At 46.0% G+C, this 24,852-nt stretch overlaps 4 protein-coding genes and 4 non-coding genes across 8 annotated transcripts; 4 read left to right on the top strand and 4 right to left on the bottom strand.

Annotated features, from left to right (window-relative positions):
- Positions 1–12: 12 nt before the first annotated feature.
- On the bottom strand, positions 13–85 carry TRNAF-GAA (transfer RNA phenylalanine (anticodon GAA)). Its single transcript has one exon. It is a non-coding gene; the product is annotated as a tRNA-Phe (tRNA).
- Positions 86–1,179: 1,094 nt separating this feature from the next.
- Positions 1,180–1,593, top strand: LOC134495849 (histone H2B 1/2/3/4/6-like). The gene has a single exon (XM_063301515.1). The coding sequence runs from the start codon at positions 1,203–1,205 to the stop codon at positions 1,581–1,583; it is 381 nt and encodes a 126-aa protein (XP_063157585.1). The 5' UTR covers positions 1,180–1,202; the 3' UTR covers positions 1,584–1,593.
- A 1,203-nt stretch (positions 1,594–2,796) lies between these two features.
- TRNAN-GUU (transfer RNA asparagine (anticodon GUU)) lies at positions 2,797–2,870 on the top strand. Its single transcript has one exon. It is a non-coding gene; the product is annotated as a tRNA-Asn (tRNA).
- Positions 2,871–8,493: 5,623 nt separating this feature from the next.
- On the bottom strand, positions 8,494–8,900 carry LOC134495848 (histone H2B 1/2/3/4/6-like). The gene has a single exon (XM_063301513.1). It carries the CDS (start codon positions 8,898–8,900, stop codon positions 8,520–8,522), a length of 381 nt encoding a protein of 126 aa, XP_063157583.1. The 3' UTR covers positions 8,494–8,519.
- Positions 8,901–19,685: 10,785 nt separating this feature from the next.
- TRNAF-GAA (transfer RNA phenylalanine (anticodon GAA)) lies at positions 19,686–19,758 on the bottom strand. The gene has a single exon. It is a non-coding gene; the product is annotated as a tRNA-Phe (tRNA).
- Positions 19,759–20,569: 811 nt separating this feature from the next.
- On the bottom strand, positions 20,570–20,976 carry LOC134495846 (histone H2A type 2-C-like). The gene has a single exon (XM_063301511.1). It carries the CDS (start codon positions 20,974–20,976, stop codon positions 20,587–20,589), a length of 390 nt encoding a protein of 129 aa, XP_063157581.1. The 3' UTR covers positions 20,570–20,586.
- Positions 20,977–21,369: 393 nt separating this feature from the next.
- LOC134495847 (histone H2B 1/2/3/4/6-like) lies at positions 21,370–21,780 on the top strand. The gene has a single exon (XM_063301512.1). The coding sequence runs from the start codon at positions 21,370–21,372 to the stop codon at positions 21,748–21,750; it is 381 nt and encodes a 126-aa protein (XP_063157582.1). The 3' UTR covers positions 21,751–21,780.
- Positions 21,781–24,707: 2,927 nt separating this feature from the next.
- On the top strand, positions 24,708–24,779 carry TRNAM-CAU (transfer RNA methionine (anticodon CAU)). Its single transcript has one exon. It is a non-coding gene; the product is annotated as a tRNA-Met (tRNA).
- Positions 24,780–24,852: the final 73 nt, after the last annotated feature.

Genomic DNA, 24,852 nt, shown 5'->3' with positions numbered 1-24,852 from the left:
AGCAAACATTTATGCCGAAACCCGGGATCGAACCAGGGACCTTTAGATCTTCAGTCTAACGCTCTCCCAACTGAGCTATTTCGGCTTGCGCGAAAACAGTTGTTTCTCTTTTATAATTTGACACCTTAATCGAAACCTTTTTGTCTCGAGAAATATTCCTTCCCCAGGTTAACGTAGCTGTAGCATAAACCAAGATTATGGCAACCAGCTTGATTGATAACTGGCAAATAGAGGGAGAAAATGTAGAAACAGTGAAAGACTTTGTATTTCTAGGTGCGAAGATTACTGCAGATGCTGACTGCAGTCAGGAAATCAGAAGAGCTTAATCCTTGGGAGGAGAGCAATGACCAATCTCGATAAAATAGTTAAGAGCAGAGACATCACACTGACAACAAAGGCCCGCATAGTTAAAGCAATGGTGTTCCCCGTAGTAACATATGGCTGCGAGAGCTGGACCATAAGGAAGGCTGAGCGAAGGAAGATCGATGCTTTTGAACTGTGGTGTTGGAGGAAAATTCTGAGAGTGCCTTGGACTGCCAGAAGATCAAACCAGTCCATCCTCCAGGAAATCAAGCCACACTGCTCACTTGAGGGAATGACATTAAAGGCAAAACTGAAAAGGAAGAGGGGCCGACCAAGGGCAAGGTGGATGGATGATATTCTAGAGGTGACAGACTCGTCCCTGGAGGAGCTGGGGGTGTTGACAACCGACAGGAAGTTCTGGCGTGGGCTGGTCTGTGAAGTCACGAAGAGTCGGAAGCGACTGAACGAATAAACAAAGCATAAATCTATATTAAATAATTTGCATTTAACTGATTATCCTAATGTACAGGATGCATATAGCAACAAAATAGGACGGGGAGACGATTGAAATCTGCAGCGTGCCGCAAAAAAAGCCCAGGTAAAAGTATTGCCACTTCGAGATTTCTAGTTGGCTCTTCTAGCCAATAGGCAATCGCTATTCTCAAAAAGGGCCAATGACAAGCTCAAGCTGAAAGCACCAATGGGAATGCCAAGATTCGATATAATTGAAGCTCCGTGGCTTCTCTTCCAATCGTGTGACGGTAGAGCTCTTTTCCACCAATAGCGTCTGAGAAATTCGAAACCTCTCATTTGCATATGCGCCCTATAAATAAAGGGAAGGCGAGTCGTTGCCCTTCACCCTTTCGTTGTTCCTGCTACAGGGTTTCTCGCTGCTCAGGATGCCGGAACCAGCCAAGTCCGCGCCGGTGCCCAAGAAGGGCTCCAAGAAGGCCATCACCAAGACGCAGAAGAAGGGCGACAAGAAGCGCAAGAAGAGCCGCAAGGAGAGCTACTCCATCTACGTGTACAAGGTGCTGAAGCAGGTCCACCCGGACACGGGCATCTCCTCCAAGGCCATGAGCATCATGAACTCCTTCGTCAACGACATCTTCGAGCGCATCGCGGCCGAGGCCTCCCGCCTGGCGCACTACAACAAGCGCTCCACCATCACCTCCCGCGAGGTCCAGACGGCCGTGCGCCTGCTGCTGCCCGGCGAGCTGGCCAAGCACGCCGTCTCCGAGGGCACCAAGGCCGTCACCAAGTACACCAGCTCCAAGTAACGCCTCTTGCCCGCAGTGAGCGAAACTCCCCTTTGCGTACAAAAGGCTCTTTTAAGAGCCACCTACTTTCTCCAGAAAAGAGCTGTTTCACTTGACTAAGCACCTAAAGCTTGAAGCGCCAGTTTGCAAAGTAATGGGACAGGTTCCATAGCCTGGTTGGCTTCAGCAGCAAATTGAGCATTCATAGAAAACACTTAAATCCGCAGATAAGATATTTGCTGCATTATTTTTAGATTCAGTCGCCGGAAGGTCTTAGTTTCTGGCCTTCCCTTGGCTTCACGTTGAGCCAACAGAAGCAGACATCCCTGCTTAGGACAGGCAGAGAGAAAGTGCTGAGGATGGTTTTAAAGGGTAGAGCTGTCCGATCTCGTTCAGGGCAAAGGGAATGGCACAACCCCCGAGTTTGGACTTATCTTCACGGCCTTAAGTTCACCATGGTTGCTTGTAGGATCTGATGGGGCAGGAGTACTTTTCAAAGTGATTCCTTAATATGATTTGACTTTCAGGGGGAAAAGTTCTATTTAAACAAATTTACGAGATTTCTCAATGCTTTTCATGTTTGGTTCCCTGAATCGCAGTACCTGACTTATTGTACTTACCAAAGAGAAAATATGCTGTAAATGAAACTCTTGATATTTAAAATTCTCAGGCGGTAGAAAATCGGTTGGGCTCTTTGGCTGACTTCTTGAAGATTTCAGAAACACAAAGAGCATTACCTTCAACGCCTTGCCCTCGTTAATATAGTGGTGAGTATCCCCGCTTGTCACGCGGGAGGACGGGGTTCGATTCCCCGACGGGGAGAAGTGATACTTTTTTTTCCTAAAAGATTTTGCAAAATCAATGTTCGTGGCCAAGACATCTTCTGCAAAGATCTAACCCTGCATTAAAGATTTTGTGAAAATCTACCTCCCGTAGAGGAAGAAATCTACACAACACTTTAAAACAAAAAGAGCTCTTTGAAGACATGTGTTGAGTTTGACTGGAGAGCAGAAAAAAGTAGAGCTTCTATTTTCAGAGGCAGTATACCCCTAAAGTTACTGCCAGAGGAATCTGGCAGGCAAGGAGAATGCAGGAGAAAAATGGGTTGGCTTCTTGGTTTGATTCACCGGCATTGAAATTATGTTCCTTTAAGATCGCAATGCTGTCACATTTCGTTTTTCTTTCAAGTCTGGGGTAAAAGTTCATGCTGAACTCTGCCCCGCTGCGCACGCGAGTCTCTGTGGCGCAATCGGTTAGCGCGTTCGGCTGTTAACCGAAAGGTTGGTGGTTCAAGCCCACCCAGGGACGCAACAAAGTATACTTCTGTTTTTTTCTACGAAAACTAAAAATTAAAGCTTCTAGTACTGCAAGCCACCGGATTTGATTTTACACTCAGATTTTAAAGCACCTATTCCAGCATCAGCCTTTGAGAGCTAGAGGCATACACAGGAGAGTTTTTTGTGTGTGGGGGGGAAGCACTTTCCTGAATTGTCTGCAGGTGGTGTGCCGGCAGTCAGCTTGAAGAAACTGCAAGGATCCTTGTAGGAATGAAAAAGTCAGAAAGGGAGGTAGTGCAGCTACCTTCCTAAACACTCAGGATTTGCACAAACAACTAGCTTCACTGTTCTAAGCCAGCTTAAGTGTTGTCTAGTAAGAAAGGCAGGGATAATAACTAGTGGCCAGCTAATTTTCCAGATTCGACCCCACTCCTTCAGTGGGATGATTCAAGCTGTTGTAAGCACCCAGCTAATCATGGTTTGGATTAATATGCCATGCACACAGCCCACAAATCTGACAACCATCCTTGCACAGCCAAAAAAAATCTTGGGCCACTATCCCTTGAGGGTGACCTGAGATAGAATGGAGCTGGCTGCCACACTAATGGTTGGGAAGTAAACAGACTGAGAAGGAAATCCAGAATTTTTTCTGTGCTTTGGTTCCATTTGGATTAGGTAGTCCCCAGGTTAAGAATGCCCTGTTTGCCGATGACCCGCAGTTAAGAACGGAGCCTATTGTAGCAAAATTCAAGTTAAATGGTCTGGTGGTTAAGGCAACAGGCTAGAAACCAGGAGACAGAGTTCTAGTCCTGCCTTAGGCATGAAAGCGGCTGGGTGACCTCCTTCACTGCCTTGAGTTATTTATAAAAATAATAAAGGCAGAATAGTAAATAAATACACACAATAGTTTGAGTGAATTATAAAGTATTATTTATACCAGCCTTTCTCAACCTTCTGACCTTGGAGGAACCTTTGAAATATTTTTCAGGCCTCAGGGAACCAAGGGAACACATTCAGTCTCAAATATAGTCATTACAAAATTATTTGGTTCATGGTATAAGCCTGTATTACATTAATGCATTAACAGTGCTATTTTTCATTTAATGAAACTTACCTCTTTAATGTGAAGTTGCCTGAATCTGAAATATTTTTTAAAATAAAGTGTGATGTCCCAGGGAACCCCTAGTGACCTCTCACAGAATCCTAGGGTGCCACAGAACCCTGGTTGAGAAACCCTGATTTATACAGTATTATACAGTAATACTTGTATATGGAAAGAGTGGTATGTGAATGAAGCTGCTGTGCTCTGAACTAGTGTTTCTCAACCTTGGCAACTTTAAGATGTCCACACATCTTAAAGTTGCCAAGGTTGAGAAACACCGGTGTAAAGAATCTAAGCTGTAACTTAAACATTAGGTTTAAACCATGATTTCACACATAAGCCGCAAATTATTTAGGAATTATAAAAATAGAAACCTGCATTGTCCAATCTGTTTAGGACATCCATGTGATAGACAGTGTATTATACATTTGTAATTTGAGAATTAGTCATTAATGGTAAGATGAAGAAGGGACATGTAATTTTTTTTATTGTGCCTATTTATCTCTTAAAGGTAAGGAAAGTAACTCAGCTCTACGGTCTGAAATTAAGAGTCTCACATTCTTGCTGACATGATAGACAAGCTCAGCCTTAAAGACACTTTTGCTCCGAATTCTTTAGATTCTAACAAAACCCAACTCTGTCTGAAGGAACATTGTTATAATATGTTACGGGGAGAATTGGAGACAATTTTCAACAGCCTGATGCCTCCAGACAAATCAGACCAGAAGCAAGAGAAACATTTTACTCCCAACCTTTCAAGAGCAGCTGAATATATTAGAGCCTTTGGTAACACAAAGCTACTTTTGCTCATGAAAAAAAAGCTAAATAACTAGCTAATAACAATCTGGGCTTAGCTGCTGAGTGAAATATCTACTAAAGAGCAGCATCTCTGAAGTTTGCAGGGAGCTGCAAAAAAAATGAAGCCATATGACACAGGAAAAAAATAGTCTAGGGCAATATTGAGCAACTCAAGCAGGCGCTTCTTTTCTCTTTTGGGGGGAAGGTCTTCAGTATCATTTTGGGGAAACATTTTGCTGTGATAAAGTCTGTTTGATAACTTTAAGGTCCTGCTAACTAAATAACCAAGATACATTTGCACAAAACAAGCATAGGTGTAATTTGGGGGTCTCCCTAAAACAAAGGGAAATTAAAGCGGGGGAGACCTACCAGCTAGGAGGAAATGTAAACAGGCCACAGCAAATCTTAGGAATGAGAACTAAGATGCTGCTCCTCCTGTGTAAACTGGTCTTATTTTCTTTAGCTAAACTAAGAGCCACTTCAGCAAAGGATCGTTACCTTGTCGTGGTGCTGGAGCTTGAGCACCTCAATGATGCCATGAGCTAAACCGTGAAGGGCCACCCAAGACGGGAAGGTCATGACAGAGAGGTCAGACTAAATGCGATCCCTGGGGAAGGTAATGGCAACCCACCTCAGTATTCTTGCTGTGAAAACTAAATAGATCAGTACAACCAGAGATATGTCAGTATACCATCGGAAGATGAGACCCCCAGGTCGGAAGATGGTCAAAATGCTACTGGGGAGGAACAGAGGATGAGCTCAACTAGCCCCAGACGTGATGACGCAGCTAGCTCAAAGCCGAAAGGACGGCTAGCGGCCGACGGTGCTGGTGGTGAACGGCGAATCCAATGTTCTAAGGATCAACACACCATCGGAACCTGGAATGTAAGATCTATGAGCCAGGGCAAATTGGATGTGGTTATTGGTGAGATGTCAAGATTAAAGACAGACATTCTGGGCGTCAGTGAACTGAAATGGACTGGAATGGGCCACTTCACATCAAATGACCACCAGATCTACTACTGTGGACAAGAGGACCACAGAAGAAATGGAGTAGCCTTCATAATTAATAGTAAAGTGGCTAAAGCAGTGCTTGGATACAACCCAAAAAATGATAGAATGATCTCAATTCGAATTCAGGGCAAGCCATCTAACATCACAGTGATCCAAATATATGCCCCAACCACAAATGCTGAAGAAGCTGAAGTAGAGCAGTTCTATGAGGATCTGCAGCACCTACTGGACAACACGCCTAAAAGAGATGTTATTTTCATCACAGGAGAATGGGCAGTCAAGTGACACCTCGAATTACAGGTAAGTATGGCCTGGGAGAACAAAACGAAGCAGGACACAGGCTGATAGAATTTTGCCAAGACAATTCACTCTGCATAACAAACACTCTCTTCCAACAACCTAAGAGACGGCTTTATACATGGACTTCACCAGATGGACAACACCGAAATCAGATTGATTACATCCTTTGCAGCCAAAGGTGGCGGACATCTGTACAGTCGGTAAAAACAAGGCCTGGAGCTGACTGTAGTTCAGATCACGAACTTCTTCTTGCACAATTTAGGATCAGACTAAAGAGATTAGGGAAGACCCACAGATCAGCTAGATATGAGCTCACTAATATTCCTAAGGAATATGCAGTGGAGGTGAAGAATAGATTTAAGGGACTGGACTTAGTAGATAGGGTCCCGGAAGAACTCTGGACAGAAGTTGGCAGCATTGTTCAGGAGGCGGCAACAAAATACATCCCAAAGAAAGAGAAAACCAAGAAGGCAAAATGGCTGTCTGCTGAGACACTAGAAGTAGCCCAAGAAAGAAGGAAAGCAAAATGCAACAGTGACCGGGGGAGATATGCCCAATTAAATGCAAAATTCCAGAGGTTAGCCAGAAGAGATAAGGAATTATTTTTAAACAAGCAATGCACGGAAGTGGAAGAAGACAATAGAATAGGAAGGACAAGAGACCTCTTCCAGAAAATTAGAAACATCGGAGGTAAATTCCAGGCAAAAATGGGTATGATCAAAAACAAAGATGGCAAGGACCTAACAGAAGAAGAAGAGATCAAGAAAAGGTGGCAAGAATATACAGAAAACCTGTATAGGAAGGATAACAATATCGGGGATAGCTTTGACAGTGTGGTCAGTGAGCTAGAGCCAGACATCCTGAAGAGTGAGGTTGAGTGGGCCTTAAGAAGCATTGCTAATAACAAGGCAACAGGAGACGACAGAATCCCAGCTGAACTGTTCAAAATCTTGCAAGATGATGCTGTCAAGGTAATGCATGCTATATGCCAGCAAATTTGGAAAACACAAGAATGGCCATCAGACTGGAAAAAATCAACTTATATCCCCATACCAAAAAAGGGAAACACTAAAGAATGTTCAAACTATCGAACAGTGTCACTCATTTCACATGCCAGTAAGGTAATGCTCAAGATCCTGCAAGGTAGACTTCAGCAGTTCATGGAGCGAGAATTGCCAGACGTACAAGCTGGGTTTAGAAAAGGCAGAGGAACTAGAGACCAAATTGCCAATATCCGCTGGATAATGGAAAAAGCCAGGCAGTTTCAGAAAAACATCTATTTCTGTTTTATTGACTATTCTAAAGCCTTTGACTGTGTGGACCATAACAAATTGTGGCAAGTTCTTAGTGGTATGGGGATACCAAGTCATCTTGTATGCCTCCTGAAGAATCTGTATAACGACCAAGTAGCAACAGTAAGAACAGACCACGGAACAACAGACTGGTTTAAGATTGGGAAAGGAGTACGGCAGGGCTGTATACTCTCACCCTACCTATTCAACTTGTATGCAGAACACATCATGCGACAAGCTGGGCTTGAGGAATCCAAGGCTGGAGTTAAAATCTCTGGAAGAAACATTAACAATCTCAGATATGCAGATGATACCACTTTGATGGCTGAAAGCGAAGAGGAACGGAGGAGCCTTATGATGAAGATGAAAGAAGAAAGTGCAAAAGCTGGTTTGCAGCTAAACCTCAAAAAAACCAAGATTATGGCAACCAGCTTGATTGATAACTGGCAAATAGAGGGAGAAAATGTAGAAGCAGTGAAAGACTTTGTATTCCTAGGTGCAAAGATTACTGCAGATGCTGACTGCAGTAAGGAAATCAGAAGACGCTTAATCCTTGGAAGAAGAGCAATGACAAATCTCGATAAAATAGTTAAGAGCAGAGACATCACACTGACAACAAAGGCCCGCATAGTTAAAGCAATGGTGTTCCCCGTAGTAACATATGGCTGCGAGAGCTGGACCATAAGGAAGGCTGAGCGAAGGAAGATCGATGCTTTTGAACTGTGGTGTTGGAGGAAAATTCTGAGAGTGCCTTGGACTGCAAGAAGATCCAACCAGTCCATCCTCCAGGAAATAAAGCCAGACTGCTCACTTGAGGGAATGATATTCAAGGCAAAACTGAAATACTTTGGCCACATGAGAAGACAGGACACCCTGGAGAAGATGCTGATGCTAGGGAGAGTGGAAGGCAAAAGGAAGAGGGGCTGACCAAGGGCAAGATGGATGGATGATATTCTAGAGGTGACGGACTCGTCCCTGGGGGAGCTGGGGGTGTTGACGACCGACAGGAAGCTCTGGCGTGGGCTGGTCCATTAAGTCACGAAGAGTCGGAAGCGACTAAACGAATAAACAACAACAAAAACTAAGAGCCACGAGAACAGCTCTTCCGTTGAGACAGTAGGCGGCTCTTAAAAGAGCCTTTGGGTCTGGTTGAGGAAACGCGTCTCAGGCGCGCCTACTTGGAGCTGGTATACTTGGTGACGGCCTTGGTGCCCTCGGAGACGGCGTGCTTGGCCAGCTCGCCGGGCAGCAGCAGGCGCACGGCCGTCTGGACCTCGCGGGAGGTGATGGTGGAGCGCTTGTTGTAGTGCGCCAGGCGGGAGGCCTCGGCCGCGATGCGCTCGAAGATGTCGTTGACGAAGGAGTTCATGATGCTCATGGCCTTGGAGGAGATGCCCGTGTCCGGGTGGACCTGCTTCAGCACCTTGTACACGTAGATGGAGTAGCTCTCCTTGCGGCTCTTCTTGCGCTTCTTGTCGCCCTTCTTCTGCGTCTTGGTGATGGCCTTCTTGGAGCCCTTCTTGGGCGCGGGAGCGGACTTGGCCGGCTCGGGCATCCTCACCTCCTTTTAACCCAACCGCAGAAACCAATGTGGCGGCGACGGAGTCGCTCCCCTATTTATAGGCCACGCAGGGATTGAGTCGCCGAAGCACAGAGTTGTCATTGGTCCAGAGGGCGGCTCCGTCACTCTCCGTCGCGCCGAGTATGCAAATGCGCAGGATTCAAACTCGGAGAGGCGATTGGTCCGCGCGAATGCAGAGGCTCCTTCGAGCATCTCTCTCTCCATGGGCTAGGGAAGGAGACGTGAACCATGAACCCCAATTTTTAAAATTTTAGTTAATTAATTAAATTTAACCCAGCATCCTAAGGCTCACCACATTCACGTGCGATCTGAGCCTTTTTAAGGCCACCCTGACACAGTATACCGAACCATCTATTAAGTTCTTTCTTCTGAAAAAGCTCTGTATTTCCTCTGCCTCGAGTGGAGCCGTTGAAGAAAGGGAAATAATTAAATGCCTGAAATTAGCGCGGTGGACCAGAAATAGGACAACTGAAGTCTCCTCCTCGCCCTCCTCTTCAACATAATGAGAAATCGTTGCCCGGTTTGGAACCCATGCGGTGTGTTCCGCTTTCCCTGAATGGCAGCCTTCTCCACCCCAGACGCTCTTCCGCTGGGTTGGATTTTGGCTCCCAACAGCCGCAGCCAAGCCGCGAACGATGGAAGCTGGAGCACCGCTGCTGGCTGGTGCCAAGTGAACCCTGGTTAACCATTCCTTCAGCTGATATCCCTTCAAGTCCATGCATTCACACGGGACGGAAGATTCCTCCCTCCCCCCCCTTTCTACCGCCCTGAAATGCATTATTCTCAAATACAGAGTATCGTCCTGCTCCTGCCTCGAGAAGAGACATCACATCAAATCTTTATTACGGCCATATCGAAAGAGGCCTCCAAAACGTGATCCCGGAGAGGACAGGACAGGAGAAGTTAAAAAAAAAAAAAAAGAGTTTCTTCTTTTTAAATTTAAAACAAAAAACATCCGGGTGTTCCAGTATTTTCTTCCGGGTCTATGTTTCTCTTCCCCCCCCCCCCTCCACTTTTCTTTTTTTAAAATCTCGAAGCGGAGCCTGCATCTTTAAGCGCGTGCCCGCTGCCTTTGCTCCGCGGGGCGCGCGCGGCCTTTGCCCACCCTCTTCCGCAAGGCGAGGCGGCCTCTCGCCCTTCCTTGGGCCGGGATTCGTTTCTTGGCGCATCCCGGCTCAGGGAGTGGCGGGTTAAGTGTCGGGGTTCCTGCCGGAGCTGACTTCCATCTTAAGGTGGTGAGTGTGCCTCGCCTTATTTGGGGGGTTGGGGGCGTTTTGGTTCTGTCTGCTTTTTTAATAAGGGGGGGAAAGCGTAAATCGACTTTTTTGTTCTGCTGAGAAGCGCTCTCTCGTACCCAGGGAGAGTTCTGTTTAGGAATTAAATGAAGGGGCGGGGGGGAGAGTTATATGCTTTGATTACTGGCATCTTTAAACCAAAATAAAGGTTTCATTTTTTTGTTTGCTGGAGAAGGAGATTGTGGCCCTTGCATCCCACCTATCTTTGTGATACCCTGCCTCAAGAGGGCTTCCTTAGAGGTCTCCCCTAATTTTATACCCCCCGAAGGACAACTCTGTGAGGTAGGCTTGCTTGGGGAGAGAATCTGGCCGGAAGTCACTGACAGATTTCCATGATGGTGGGATTTGAACCTGGCTGACCTTCGTCCAAATTACTGCATTACATGCCAATCTTCCAAATGTTTCAAATCCAGTCTCAAAAAGATATTCCTAAGATCTGTCTTTTGCAGATGGCTGGATTTTGCCTCTTTTGTTTCTTAACTGCCCCTAATAACTCTTGTTTTTAATGGGTTGTTCACTTTCTCAAATTTGGCAACTTTAAGATGTGTGGACTTCAACTCCCAGGATTCCCCAGCCAGCCTTGCTGGCTGGGGAATCCTGGGAGTTGAAGTCCACACATCTTAAAGTTCCACATTTGAGAAACACTGTTTTAGCCTGTCTTATGATTACTGGAAGCTCCTTTAAGAACATTGCTGATGAGAATCTGAGTATCAATTGTTTTAAGAAATGAATCAGTCCATTTGAAAAGTTGCATCTTTAATCTGTTGATTAACTCAAGAGTGTATTTGTGACTTACTGTAGTCCTGGCATCTGTGAAAGCTGCAGTGTACAACTGTGAGGCCCGCAGCCGCAGCAAAGGAATTTGTCCCTTCAGGAAACATTCAGTTGGCTGCAAAAAATCAGGAGTCCTGATTAATTTCATTTAATATATGTTTTATGAAAAGGTGCCATTTTTTGTGAGCTCTAGCTCACTTCATCAGAGGCTTATGAAAGCTTCCGCCTTTTATTAAAATGTGTTAGTCAGCAAAAGGGATACCGAACTGCCCCTGATGTTTGCCAGCACAGACTACACAGCTCTCTTCTTACAATACCCAAAGGACTGTTGTAGGACCTAAACTGGTCTCTTTAAGTAGGGGCTTCCTACTGTCCCATTGTCTCTGATGCCAAGGAAGCTGCAGATTCAAAGGGGCACAGAGAAGGATTTGGATTTCTCTTTCTAACTCTGGAGAAAGAACATTACACAGAACTATTAATAAAATCTTCTGTAGCAGCTCCTGAATGTCACTGAGAAGAGATCTTCAGGGCAGATGTGACAGATTATCCAGATATTTGACCTCTTGAACAGGGAAAAAATTCCTTGAGTTCAGCTCAACTCCTGGTGCCTTCATGGACACAAGATGGAAGTTGTCTACCAATGCTTTTTCCAAGATTTTTTCCAATTTGGTTCAAATTCCCTATGCCATGACATTTACTAGGAGTCTTCCACCCAAGTAGTAACTAATCCTTTTTTGCTTGGCTTCTGAGCCTGGACAAGGCCAGCTAGATACTTACCACCACCTATTAAGTCACTTGACTTCAGGAAGGTGGGAGAATAACATACTGATTTTGTACTCTTTGCCCATTCCTTCATTTTCTTCCTTTACTACCAACCATTCCCACTATCATTCTGGAGAGTGTACAGTGCAGCTGCAGAGGGCGTGGTGCGTGGTGTCCATTTGGTTTGGGATGAAGAGGTGTGTGACGGGGAGAGCCGAACCAAGTCAGCAATGACATTTAGCAGTTTAGCCAGCATGACCGATAGTGATAGATGCCAGAAGTGAAGAAACAGGTGGTGCGTTCTTGTGGTAGAGAGTGTCTAGTGTCTGTAGAAGATCAACAGGAACAGGACTGCATCTCACCCCAACAGCAGACTAAGCTTTTCAAGTGTAAAGATAAAACTGTTTCCCTATGTTAATGAAGGCCCAGGTTTCCAGCGGGGAAAGCCGCTGGATTTGAGGCTGCGGAAAACTAAACTATTCTGTCTTTGGGCTTCCCATTGCAGGACTCCACCATGATGCCAAGGCGTGGCCGGGGGAGACGATCCCAACCTGCAGCATTTAGCAGGAGAGCTCTGCCTGTCCATCTTCAGGAGTCCCCTTTCCCCAGTGCAATGGAAGGAGGTGTCTCTGAAGAGCCTTTGGCCATGGTGATTGCTCCTGCTGGATCGTTGGAGCCTGGGATGAAAGAAGAGAAGCCCTGCCAGTCATCAGTACATGACCTTTTTTCCTACTTGAAGGAAAAAGAAGAGGAAGAGGAGGAAGAGGTGGACCCTGCTGAGCTGGGGACCTTTTCCTCCATGCCCACAATGCCTGTCCCAATGGTAGTGAAACAGCACTGCCATTCCGAAGTCCACGAGATGCTTTCCTACTTAAAGAAGGAGGAAGAGGTGGCTGAGGTAGCATCTCCGTCCCCCCCACATATTCTTCCACCCCCTGCTGCCCCTCCCCCTCTACCAGCCTATGCATCTCCAGCTACAATGGGCAGGTCCATTCTTCCCGGAGGAAGAGAGATGCTCCATTTCTTCACACCCATGACCCACCTCCCAGCTTCAGCTCACTCCAAGCGGGGGCGTGACCGGGAGTTACTGACAGCAGGGGGAGCCCCACCACCCGTGCACAAGAAAACCACCTCTGCTGTCTGGGATTACTTCACTCTGGACCCACGGGAGCCATGCGTGGCCGTTTGTAGCACGTGCCAAAAACGGGTGAGGAGGGGAAAGGACGGAGGCACCCGACCTGGCACCACAGCTCTCCATAAGCACTTGAAGGTCCACCATGGCCTCCACTTGCCCGGCGTCGCGGTGGTTCCTCCGTCACCCCTGATGCCCCTTAAGGAGAGGTCCCACAGCACTCCCATGGTGGTCACCGAACCAGCTGCCCCAGCCTTCCCATTTGCCCGGCAGGAGAGGAACCAGCCCTACTACCCTCCCACCCACCCAACTGCAGCCCAGTTGGCGTCTGACACCGCGTGGATGCTAGCGGTGGACATGCAGCCCTTTTCCTGTGTGGAGAGCGAAGGGTTTCGCCGGCTGATGGCCACTGCCCAGCCTCGTTGGAGGATCCCCAGCCGTGCGTTCTTCGCCACCAAGGCAGTGCCTGAGTTGTCCAAAGTGGTGTCTCGGGCTGTGCGGCAAGCGGTGGCCTGCAGCGTCGGGCGCACAGTCCATATCACCGTCGACACCTGGGGTGGCAGGCAAACAGCCACATACATGTCTGTGACAGGGCACTGGATCGCCGAGTTGGCAGGTACCCTCAGCCGGCAACACGCCACCCTGTCGGTGTGTGCTTTTGAGGGTGGCTGTTCCCCAGAGGACGTCTGCCACAAACTGCAGGAAGTCCTGCAGGACTGGCTGTGCGATCTGAAGACGGGCGGTGTGGTCTCTGACGGCGGGACCAATGCGGCAAGGGCAGTGCGAGAACTGAGCCTCAAGCACATTCCTTGCCTGGCCCGCTGTCTGAAGCTGGTCACGAAAGCATTTTTGGCTGTGGATGCTCAAGTTGGACGCCTCCTGAAGACGTCTAGGAGGATCTGCAGCTGCTACCGCCGCTCGGCCGCCGTCCGACGTCGTCTCCTAGAAGTGCAAGCCAACTTGGGCTTGCACCAGCCTGTGGGGCAAGACACTCAGACGAGGTCCAACTCCACCTTGCTTATGTTGGAGTGCCTGTTCAGGCAGCGCCAGGCCATTGGGGCAATGCTGGATGAGGATGAAGATGGCTCCCATCTGCTCTTGGCACCAGCGGACTGGAAGGTGACGAAGTGCTTGGTGGAGATCTTGAAGCCGTTCGAAGATGCCGCTGCGCTGGTTATTCGACCAGATTCAACTCTCTGCCAAGCGCTTCCTCTCCTGTGGTTCTTGGAGGAACAGCTCAGGGCACTGAGGACCAGATACTACCAAGAAAATAATAACACAGCAGCTCACCTGACCACACAGGCACTGGACTGCCTTGAGGCTGACAGTCAGCTGAGGGAAATGAAGGGCAATATGATGTATCGGATTGCAGCCTTCCTTGACCCCCGATTCAGAGACATCACCACCATGAAGCTTGGTGGGACAGACCTGAGCGATGCAGCCCTGCTGAAGGAACACATTATTGACTTGGCCACCAGGTCCTATGTGCCTCCTGGGTCAGATACGGAGTTCTCCCCAGTTGGTCACCCTTCTCAGGACCCAATCCACAGTTCCAGCAGCTCTCCTGGCTCGGCAGCTTGGCAGTTCACCATGAAACGCTGGAGGGCGATTACCAAGAGTGGTCCTGCCTCAGGCCTGGCTTCTGAAGGGGGAGCAGCCGCAGCCCTTCGGGAAATGGAAGAATACCTCCACGATAATGTGGACCATATTGGGGAAAATGCCGATCCAATGCTGTATTGGCAAGGGAAGATGGGGCTGTGGCCAGCTCTCTTCAGGGTTGCGGTGTTCCACTTTGGGTGCCCACCAACCTCGTCATCCTCTGAAGACCTCTCCGGTGTTCCCAGTTCATCTGGAGCAAGAGATCACCCCAAGAACCTTTCCCCAGCCAATGTTAAAATGTTCACATTCGTACGGAGGAATCGCCACCTCATCCCACAAGACTGGAGGCTGTCACTTGGAGATCTTTCTTCCCAAACCCCAATGGGTCCAAGAGAAGACCTGAATGGGGAAGAGGAAGATGACCTTCTAAGACTGGACGAGGAGCATGAGGATAAGTGAAGAGCTGCACAGTCTAAGAAATCCCCTGGACTTGGATTGCTCCAGTAGCATACCCTTGTTAGTTTGTTACAGCAGGAATGACAGTCTTCTGATACCATATAACAGTGTTTCTCAACCTTGGCAAGTTTAAGATGGGTGGACTTCAACTCCCAGAATTCCCCAGCCAGCACAACTGGGGAATTCTGGGAGTTGAAGTCCACCCATCTTAAACTTGCCAAGGTTGAGAAACACTGCCTTATAAAGTCTCTCAATACTCTTGAAATTGATTGAAGGTGCCAAATGCCATTAAAATCAACTTTTCTTGGTCTAGGACATTTAGCCTTGTGGTAGCATGATGGTCTCTCCTGCATTTCACAAGTGGAAATGCACTTTCTGTCTTTTTAGTACTTGACTGATAAAATTCTCATAATATTCAGGGTGAGGAGGCTTACTTTACACCTTTTGACTAGCAGACGGGGAGCCTGCCTTACCTCCCACCCTTAAAAAGAAACCTTAGTCCAGATGGAAAAAAATCATTTTGATCCGCAGTACCGTAGCTCTGTTGAGGGACTTTTGCTAGGTTCGCCCTGTAATAAGGCTTGGTTTAATGTCGTGTGTGAACTATAAACGAGAGTATAGAGCAGTGCTTCCCAAGCCTGGTAAATAACCCCAAATTGGGTAAAAGTGGATTTTATTTATTTACATACCAACCCATTAAATTGACTTAAAGGGGTTTAGCTACATTGGGAAAAAGGACTTTCTGACAAGTGGTTTTGGGTAATGCAGGAAAAAGTTTGGGAAGTGGTGTCTCAAATTGTATGACCTGATTTCATGTTAAACCAAGTTACGGTTTAGACCGAGTTCCTTGACTAAGCCACAGTGCCTGAGTTCACACTGCACACCAAGCCTAAACCTAGCAAAACAATACACCGTAAGGTTTTAACCATAATGTGAAGCAGGTCACAGTGTTAATCAGATCCTGATTAAAGCAAGCCATGGCTTAGCATGTGTGAACTCAACCTAAATTATATAAGACACTCTGCTTCCTGCCCCCAAAGGCATTAGAACGTCCATGTTCCTTGCTTTGGAAACAGTCTATAAATTAACTAACACTGAGAATTGTGTTAGTCCACTGGTTTCTTCATCTTTGTTTCATTTCCCCCTGCAGAAACACGAAAATTTCTTCCCTGAACTGGTACAGCACTTGTTTTTGCATGTGAAAAAAAAAAATGGTGGTCCTGTAATGTGCTCACCTGGTGACACTTCGTACAATTTCAAAATAGCTTGATTTTCCTGAGGCAACTGGAGGTTGTGTATCCAATTAGCAGTGAATTGCACAGTTGGAGAAGTTTCACCTCAAGAGTCTCAAGTTGGTAAAGAGTTCTGTGGAGAAGGCCAGAAAGTGCTGTATACTTTTTTTAAAAAAATAAAACTTTGGTGGCAATTGTTGCAGGATCTATAACAGCATCTTCATGTTGTCTCTGGAAAATGGGGCTAATTCAAAGGAAGATATCTAAGGAAAACTAATATTTGTCTATAAGTGTCTATGGGAAACTAATAGTTCCAAATTTTAGTTGGATTGTTCTTGGAACTTTTTTTCATTTTTTAGAAAAGGTATTTTAACCAGCCTGTTTAATCACCACTGTGAAACAATCTCAGAATGAAACAAGCTACTTTAATAAAGTGTTCCAACAGCAGCCGAGAGACTGCAATCTATCTAATCTTTAAAACCTTTTAAACATTTCTTTCATACCATTGAAGATGATGTATATTCTTTTAAGGAAGCTTGTCGGATCCTTAAATGAGTTTGTTTGCTATGCAAATGTAACATCTTTAAGTTGCTTCCCCAAGACGGGGATCATGGCCTCTAACTACATACATATGTTGCCTTTAATCTGTGTGTCAACGCTTATAATTTGCAGGATGATACCAAAGAAAGAACACAAAGGGAGATGCCAGGATGGTAATAAATCTTGAAAAGGGTTTATTAAGAAATTGCCCCTGAACATACTTACAGCATCAGAAGGATATCACGACTCAAAGGGGTTGCTTTCATTGGACAAGTTTATAGCCCTGCAACTTCCCCCCCCCCTCCACCCCCACAGTTGCTCAGTTTAGGCATCAGCAAAGGAAGGTTAGATATTAATGAGAATTAAGTGTCTAGAAGGCACTGGGTGCCAGCTAGGACAAAAGAGGAAAATAATTACCTGATTGGGGTTAGACCTGGAAGTTTTCTCACAACTCAGAGTAAATAGGAAGAGCTGGCTTGTCTAAGCAGCCTCTCTTCCAGGTGTTAATTGAAAGATGCAAGCCAATCACAGGGCAATGTACAAGATAGCTTGACTGGAGATAGAGTTTGGCCTTCCAAGTATTAATAGAATCACGAATTGTAAAGAGTTGGAATGACCTCCTCTAATTTCTTTCTTGGGGCAGTGATCCAATTTAAGCAAAGACAGCATTTTCTGTCTTTCTGAACACACCCAGCAAAGGGCCCCCCATGTTGTTTCTTTTGAGGACACCCAACTCCAGATGACTCAGGGTGGATTATACTTTAAAGAACAAGAAAACAGAAGAAAAAGTGTGCGTGTCTACAAGAAATAAAGACAACATCCTGAAAAAGACAGATGAGGAGTCAGCAACTAACTTCTCCCCAGGCCTGGAACAAAGCAAGTTTTCAAAGACTCCTAGAACATCAGGGTGGAAGCCATATGGATCAGTAGGGAAATGCTATCCAGGGGGCAGGTGCCCCGATAGAAGAGCCCTGCTTCCTAGGTCCCCATATATGGCATTCTTTTATTGAAGGGACATGGAATGTACCCACTGTGCCCAATCTTACTAGGCAGGCAGAAATAAATGGAGTTGCTAGTTCCACAAACTGTCCTTAACCAGCTGCATGGTGGTTCCCTCCTTCCTGTTTAAATCACAACATCTTGAGTGACTGTAAATACAGGCCATAATATGTATGAAGAAACAGCTTTAGGTGTTGTTTCTTCCCAACAAAATTCAACAAGGCTGTGAATTAGCTTATTCAGAGTAGAATAGCTTTTGGTTCAACCTTGGAGACCAGAAGGACCATTGGTTGGATCTTATTGAACACATTCTGCTTTAGGAAACAACTGAGTATCATTAGAGCTATATAGCTTGAATGCCATTTTCTTGCATAATTGAAATAAAATGAATAAAAATAAAGACACAGTAGATGCATCTTAAGAGTGTGTTGAGGATATTTCAGAAATGATCATACAATTCCTCCATTGTCCAGTTAAGTTCCTACGTCAGTATCGGAAAGATTGGGATTTTTTAAAAAAAACCTTAAACCAGCTGCAGTTGTACAATCATATTTTCACTTGACACCAAGCAACCATATATCAATTGAACGTTTATTTTCTTAGTGATTTGGCTTATATGCTAATTCAATTGCATCTGACTTTCAGGAGCACACATTCCTGAATTCAGTAACAACATTAAAAACAATATAGCAAGAATAGCAGCATAATCTGGAAAAAAACCATAACCAATTAACAAACTCCCCCCACCCCCCTAAATTTGAAAGGTCATATTCAGACACATTAAATCCTGAAGGATCTCTAAAAAAACAAAACAGGTCTTAAATTGCTTTTCAAAAACCTAACAGAGTTGAGACCAGTTGACCTTGGGGGAATGCTATTCCAGAGGAGAGGGGCAGCAACAAAGATGGCCTGTCCCCATGATCCTTGGAGATTCCAGATTTGAAGCTACTTCTAGGATCCTGCAGATCCTCAGATCCTGAACCACACAGAGCTTTAAAGGTGACAACCATCATCTTGAATTGCATTTGGAAGCCAGAGGGGACCTAGTGCAGCTCTAGAAGTAATGGAATTGCATGAGCAAACCAGTTGGTACCCCAGACTACTGGAGCAGCTGCATTCAGCTGTATATACTAGGCGGTCTTCAAGGCTGCTGTATATAATGCTCTTTCATTGCAGTAGTCCAAACAAGGGCCAACAAGGCATGAGTGACAGCAAGCGTGGCTGGGGAATTCTGGGAGTTGAAGTCCACACATCTTAAAGCTACCAAGTTTGAAAAACATTACTCTAGATATAGCCGCCCTTTTCTTTTCAAGCAGGATATGTGAGCTGGCTGGAGGGGATCCCTGGTTTACCAACCAGTTTGGTTTGAGGAACAGGTCCATCTTGGCCAGGTTGTTCAACTTGCTGGAATTGAGCCTAAGGGCTGTGCCTAACTGTGCCAGGCTGGCATCCTTACTTGGATTTTGTTAGACTTACACCCCACTTTTCCTTCAATTGCTCAAGATGAAATAGATGGGGCTTCCCATAATGTGATCCCTACATTTTATAATATGGGGCAGGCTGGGCTGAGAAAGAGTGATTGGTCCCCACTCATTTTTTTGTTTCTTTACTGATCCTTCTGCTGTTTTAAATTAAATGCTCCCTGCTTACCTGTTTGAAAACATCACCCCTTTATTGCCCTTTGAGTAAAGGGAGGCTGGCCTAAGCTTTTTATATACTATTCTTGTTTTTGATAATGATAGATATGAAGGAACAAGCAAATGTAACATCTTTAGAACATCTCCCAGCAGGCATTGCAATGTATTTCAGTTTATGAACTCCTGAGTTCACCCGATTTTATATCCCGTGGTTTCAAATAGGTAGCCCACCACGCGTGAATTTGTTCTGATCGTTCGGTTTCAGCGGCTTGAGGTTGCACGGAACACCCCCAAACGCTTTTGCTTTTCTGGAGAAAGGACGAAAAAGCTCCTGCCGAAACCCGGGATCGAACCAGGGACCTTTAGATCTTCAGTCTAACGCTCTCCCAACTGAGCTATTTCGGCAGCTCTTACTCAATCGTTTTCTCCTTTCGCCTGATAGAACGGATAACTTATAACTATCAATTTCCAACTCCTCCAAACTGCCCCAGCGAGCAGCAAAGCGGCCACCGCTGCAAAACGAAGATCCGCCGACAAGATTTAGTAATAAGATTGTAGCACGGTCCCATTGTAACGCTGTTGCGTTAGTGTGGCTACACTGGGATCCCTTAGCATAACACTGTATCTTACTTTGTAAATACTGGTCTCATTTAGAAGAATGAGCTCCGCCGAGGAGCACAGACGAATACATTTTCATACAAGGGTTGCAGATTAAGTCGAGCGACCGGCTGCAGTCCCGTGCACAAAACGTGACAAGAAGTCCTACCGAAATAAAGGGTTTCTCCAACTCGGCAGCTTTAAGATGGGTGGACTTCAACTCCCAGAATTCCCCAGCCCTTAGGCTGGCTAGGGAATTCTGGGAGTTGAAGTCCACCCATCTTAAAGCTGCCGAGTTGGAGAAACAGTTCTAAAGGAAAGCCATCCGGTTAAATTACCCTAAAAACTCAAAGACGGAGGGGATGCAGCGAATGCTAAATATTCGGCCGGGTCTCTACGTTTCAGAAAGCTAGCTTGTTCCCCGCACCGATCACCAAGACGCCTCAATTCAGGCTGTCATTGCGCTAGAGCAAATACGAGGCAAGTTTTAAAAGGCATTTAAGCAAACCGCTCGGCTATATAAAGTTGAAAGGGGATTCAATAGCGAATTATCAGCTCTTTCCATGAAAGCGTGGGTGGCTCTTAAAAGAGCCTTTGGGTGTCGTTGCGGGCGGGCGGCGGTGGCGGCGGGCGGGCTCACTTGCCCTTCGCCTTGTGGCTCTCGGTCTTCTTGGGCAGCAGGACGGCCTGGATGTTGGGCAGGACGCCCCCCTGGGCGATGGTCACCTTGCCCAGCAGCTTGTTCAGCTCCTCGTCGTTGCGGATGGCCAGCTGCAGGTGGCGCGGGATGATGCGCGTCTTCTTGTTGTCCCGCGCCGCGTTGCCCGCCAGCTCCAGGATCTCGGCCGTCAGGTACTCCAGCACCGCGGCCAGGTAGACGGGCGCCCCGGCCCCGACGCGCTCCGCGTAGTTGCCCTTGCGCAGCAGCCGGTGCACGCGGCCCACGGGGAACTGCAGCCCGGCGCGGGACGAGCGCGTCTTGGCCTTGGCCCGCGCCTTGCCGCCTTGCTTTCCGCGTCCGGACATATTTTTTTTTTCCCCTTTTCTCGCGTAGCAAGGCCGCTCCCCCTGAACTGGAAGGTCTAAAAAGAGAATGGCTGCAAGAACGGCTACAGCTACCTTTTTATTTTCTCCCGGAGATTCAGACTGATGATTTCTATTGGCTGGCAATAGAAAGGAACCGAGGCATCCAATGAAACAGCGGTTTCTGCCGAGCGTCCAATGAAGATGCGAAAGCGTAAGAGTGTTCATTGTGACGATCGGATGCCGAAAATGGCCAATAGCGGACGGAGGCGTCAAGCTTCGATTTGCTCCCGAGTTCGATAAATAGAAGGACCGCAGACTTCACTCCCGCGCTCGCTCTGCAGCTTTTCCCTGTATTTTTTCGTTTGAATTTGGTGGAGTTCTGCGGTGAGAGGCATGCCCGAGCCGGCCAAGTCCGCGCCGGTGCCCAAGAAGGGCTCCAAGAAGGCCATCACCAAGACGCAGAAGAAGGGCGACAAGAAGCGCAAGAAGAGCCGCAAGGAGAGCTACTCCATCTACGTGTACAAGGTGCTGAAGCAGGTCCACCCGGACACGGGCATCTCCTCCAAGGCCATGAGCATCATGAACTCCTTCGTCAACGACATCTTCGAGCGCATCGCGGCCGAGGCCTCCCGCCTGGCGCACTACAACAAGCGCTCCACCATCACCTCCCGCGAGATCCAGACGGCCGTGCGCCTGCTGCTGCCCGGCGAGCTGGCCAAGCACGCCGTCTCCGAGGGCACCAAGGCCGTCACCAAGTATACCAGCTCCAAGTAGGCGCGCCTGAGACGCGTTTCCTCAACCAGACCCAAAGGCTCTTTTAAGAGCCGCCTACCGTCTCAACGGAAGAGCTTAAAGTTTCGAAAAGATTCTTAAGTGTCTTGTGCCCAATAATGGGTTGCTAATATATGTTTCTAGTAAGCCAGGTTCTCGTTGCAAGTCTACCGACTATTTGTTGGTCCGTTTCTGTCCTTTAAGGGCAACCCTCTGGTCCTACTTTAAAAGTCGACCATATGTATTGGAAAGTAAATCATCTGGGTCTCCTCCCCCACATTTGATGTATGCAATGATGCACAAACAATCAAAAATATGAAAGAATCGTTGGAAATATTGTCTGCATCAATTCAATACATTTAAGTCACGTAAAATGCACTTTGTGTATCTTGTAATAGTTCGAACAGTATGCTTACGTTCTAAGTTGCAAGAAAATATTGGTAAAAGTTGGTTATTTTAACAGTGTATTTTAATTTTAAAAAAATGGTTCCTCTCTGGGTGAATAGGATCCAATTTTTCAAACCTATGCCAATTATCCCTCCTATTCTATTAATAGGCCTTTGATTTACTTACCATACTATACTGCAGTGTCTACCTGTGGTTTGCTTTAAGCCTATCTGAAGTAGCTACTCTTAAAAATACTGAGAAAGCACTGAAAAGTAATCACTGAGCTAAGAATTATTCCATAATTGCAGTATATCAAAACTTTAATCATGTTTTAGGTAACGGACATTAACTGTTTTAAAATCAGTGGTGGTTCTACTCCATACGACTATAGGCTGCAATCCCATAAATATGCTGTGTGTTGCACATTTGTTTTTTTTAAAAAAGGCATATCCTGAGTGGGTAGATATTACCAGTACTTTTAACACTATGTAGGAATTGTGTCTTTAGTTAAAAGGGACTTGGAAAGTTTTGTACAACTGTTTTCCATATAGTTAAGAAATTTTGGGGAGGAACAGCAAAGAATGGTTCAAAAACTGATGCTTTATTTTATCTAAAAAAATGAAATTCGCTTTCTTGCCATCATAATTTCAAACATATACAAAGTATAGTCCCACCTTAGGCATGAAGGCTGGCTGGGTGACCTTGGGCCAGTCCCCCTCTCTCAGCCCAGCTCACCTTACAGGCAGGATAGAAAATAATAAATAATCTAGTAATAAAGTCTATAACACACAAATTCCAAAGTAAAACTGCATATGGTATATAAAAGGCATTGTTATTTTAAGAATAACAACTTATATAAAATCATGACATACTTATATGGGTATAATTGATGTACAAACACCAGCTGACAAGTAACACTACACATAATTAGGAAGACAATCAAAAGGAAGGGAGGAGAAATAAAATTGTGAAACAAGTAGAATTTTACTATTTAAAAGCGGTAGAGACAATGTGAAAAACCTTATAAGAAAAACCACTGACAACACACACACATAAATAAGCACTTCTAAATTTTAAGACACATATATAACATCCAGATGTATTATTAACCTTTCCTTTTATTGGCTATTCTGTCATGAGGACAAGTTACAGCCCATTTTTAATCAGAATTGATAGAGCTAAGGGTACTGGGTGAGGAATAAACCATATCTTTTTTTCACTTTAGTAAAACATATATATTTCCCTCTCCCTGATTACTTTGAAGAAGGAAGAGCATGTAATCAACATTTAATTCAATGTTTGCAGAATGATGCCAGACAGAAAATAGATACGTATTTTGTGAATGTTTTTCCAGAAAGTTGCCCCTCAAAGCATTCTGTATAAACCATCATTTATATGGGATGTATGAGAATTATTCACTTTGTAATATGTTGTGACTTTCAGAAGAAAAAAGCTAATTAGAAATTCAAATGTGCAGATTTGGGGCTCTCTCTCTAATGTTTTGATTTCTTTCCTACTGAAAGTCTACCATCCTAAAGGCTGTTACCGTATGTCATGATGACCTTGTTCCAGGAAGGATGTTAGGATAATATATATTCAAATCCCATTCGTAGCTATGTAAGAAGAAATGGGTACACATTTGTTAGTTATTCAATAATTCAATTCAAAATCAATTCTGAGTTGCACCTGTGGGGGGGGGGGTTAGCTGTTCATCTCTTGTAAATAATACGAAAACATCCTGAAACTGATTGCCACCCTGAAATCAATTTTCTAAAAGGAGAACCCCGCCAGTCTTGACAATAGCTTTATTCGCAGTAACAGAAAATGCACTGATTGGCTTGTTTGAAATTGAGCGCCTTTTTCTGACTGGGTGAAATCAAACTAACCAGCCATTGCTTCGAGGCAGGAAGTGGTACGGGCTTTCTCTTAGTTTTCCTTCTGGTCGGACTGCTCTCTATATAACGCACTTGCGTGCCTGCAGCCAGGATTCTTCTTCTGGTTGAGGAGAGAGTTTTGTTGCAGTGATGTCTGGTCGCGGAAAGGGCGGTAAGGGCCTGGGGAAAGGGGGCGCCAAGAGGCACCGCAAGGTGCTGCGCGATAACATCCAGGGCATCACCAAGCCGGCGATCCGCCGTCTGGCTCGTCGCGGAGGCGTGAAGCGTATTTCGGGCCTGATCTACGAGGAGACTCGCGGCGTCCTCAAGGTCTTCCTGGAGAACGTGATCCGGGACGCCGTGACCTACACCGAGCACGCCAAGCGGAAGACGGTCACCGCCATGGACGTGGTCTACGCCTTGAAGCGCCAGGGCCGCACCCTCTACGGGTTCGGCGGCTAAGTTTCTTTCCGGTTAATTCTGCTCTAAAAGGCCCTTTTAAGGGCCGCCCCCATAGTCGAAAGAGGGCTGTTCCACTTCGTTAAACCCTTTTCTTTTGCTAAGAAAAAAAAGTCACAAAAAGATTGCTCTTTTGCCTTCAATTTGGTTTTGTGCTTAGCGATTTTGTTGCGTTTATTTAAAAATAGCGAACGGAGAAATGTTAACTTGCTGCTTAAGAGCTGTGTAGCAGGGGAGGGGAGCAGAGTGGCGCAGCGGAAGCGTGCTGGGCCCATAACCCAGAGGTCGATGGATCGAAACCATCCTCTGCTAGTAAAGCGTTTATTTTTTGGTGCCGGAGCCTACAGCGCCATTCTCTACACTACCCTTAGCCTACAGCTGCCGT

Source organism: Candoia aspera, chromosome 4 (genome assembly GCF_035149785.1).
Source record: "Candoia aspera isolate rCanAsp1 chromosome 4, rCanAsp1.hap2, whole genome shotgun sequence".
In the NCBI taxonomy this organism is placed as follows: domain Eukaryota; kingdom Metazoa; phylum Chordata; class Lepidosauria; order Squamata; family Boidae; genus Candoia; species Candoia aspera.
The sequence above is the reverse complement of the archived record's forward strand: the minus strand, read 5'-3'. Positions and strand labels throughout refer to the sequence as shown.

Coding starts and splice junctions, on each gene's coding strand:
- LOC134495847 (XM_063301512.1), top strand. CDS start 21,370: ATGCCCGAGCCGGCCAAGTCCGCGCCGGTGCCCAAGAAGGGCTCCAAG.
- LOC134495849 (XM_063301515.1), top strand. CDS start 1,203: ATGCCGGAACCAGCCAAGTCCGCGCCGGTGCCCAAGAAGGGCTCCAAG.
- LOC134495848 (XM_063301513.1), bottom strand. CDS start 8,900: ATGCCCGAGCCGGCCAAGTCCGCTCCCGCGCCCAAGAAGGGCTCCAAG.
- LOC134495846 (XM_063301511.1), bottom strand. CDS start 20,976: ATGTCCGGACGCGGAAAGCAAGGCGGCAAGGCGCGGGCCAAGGCCAAG.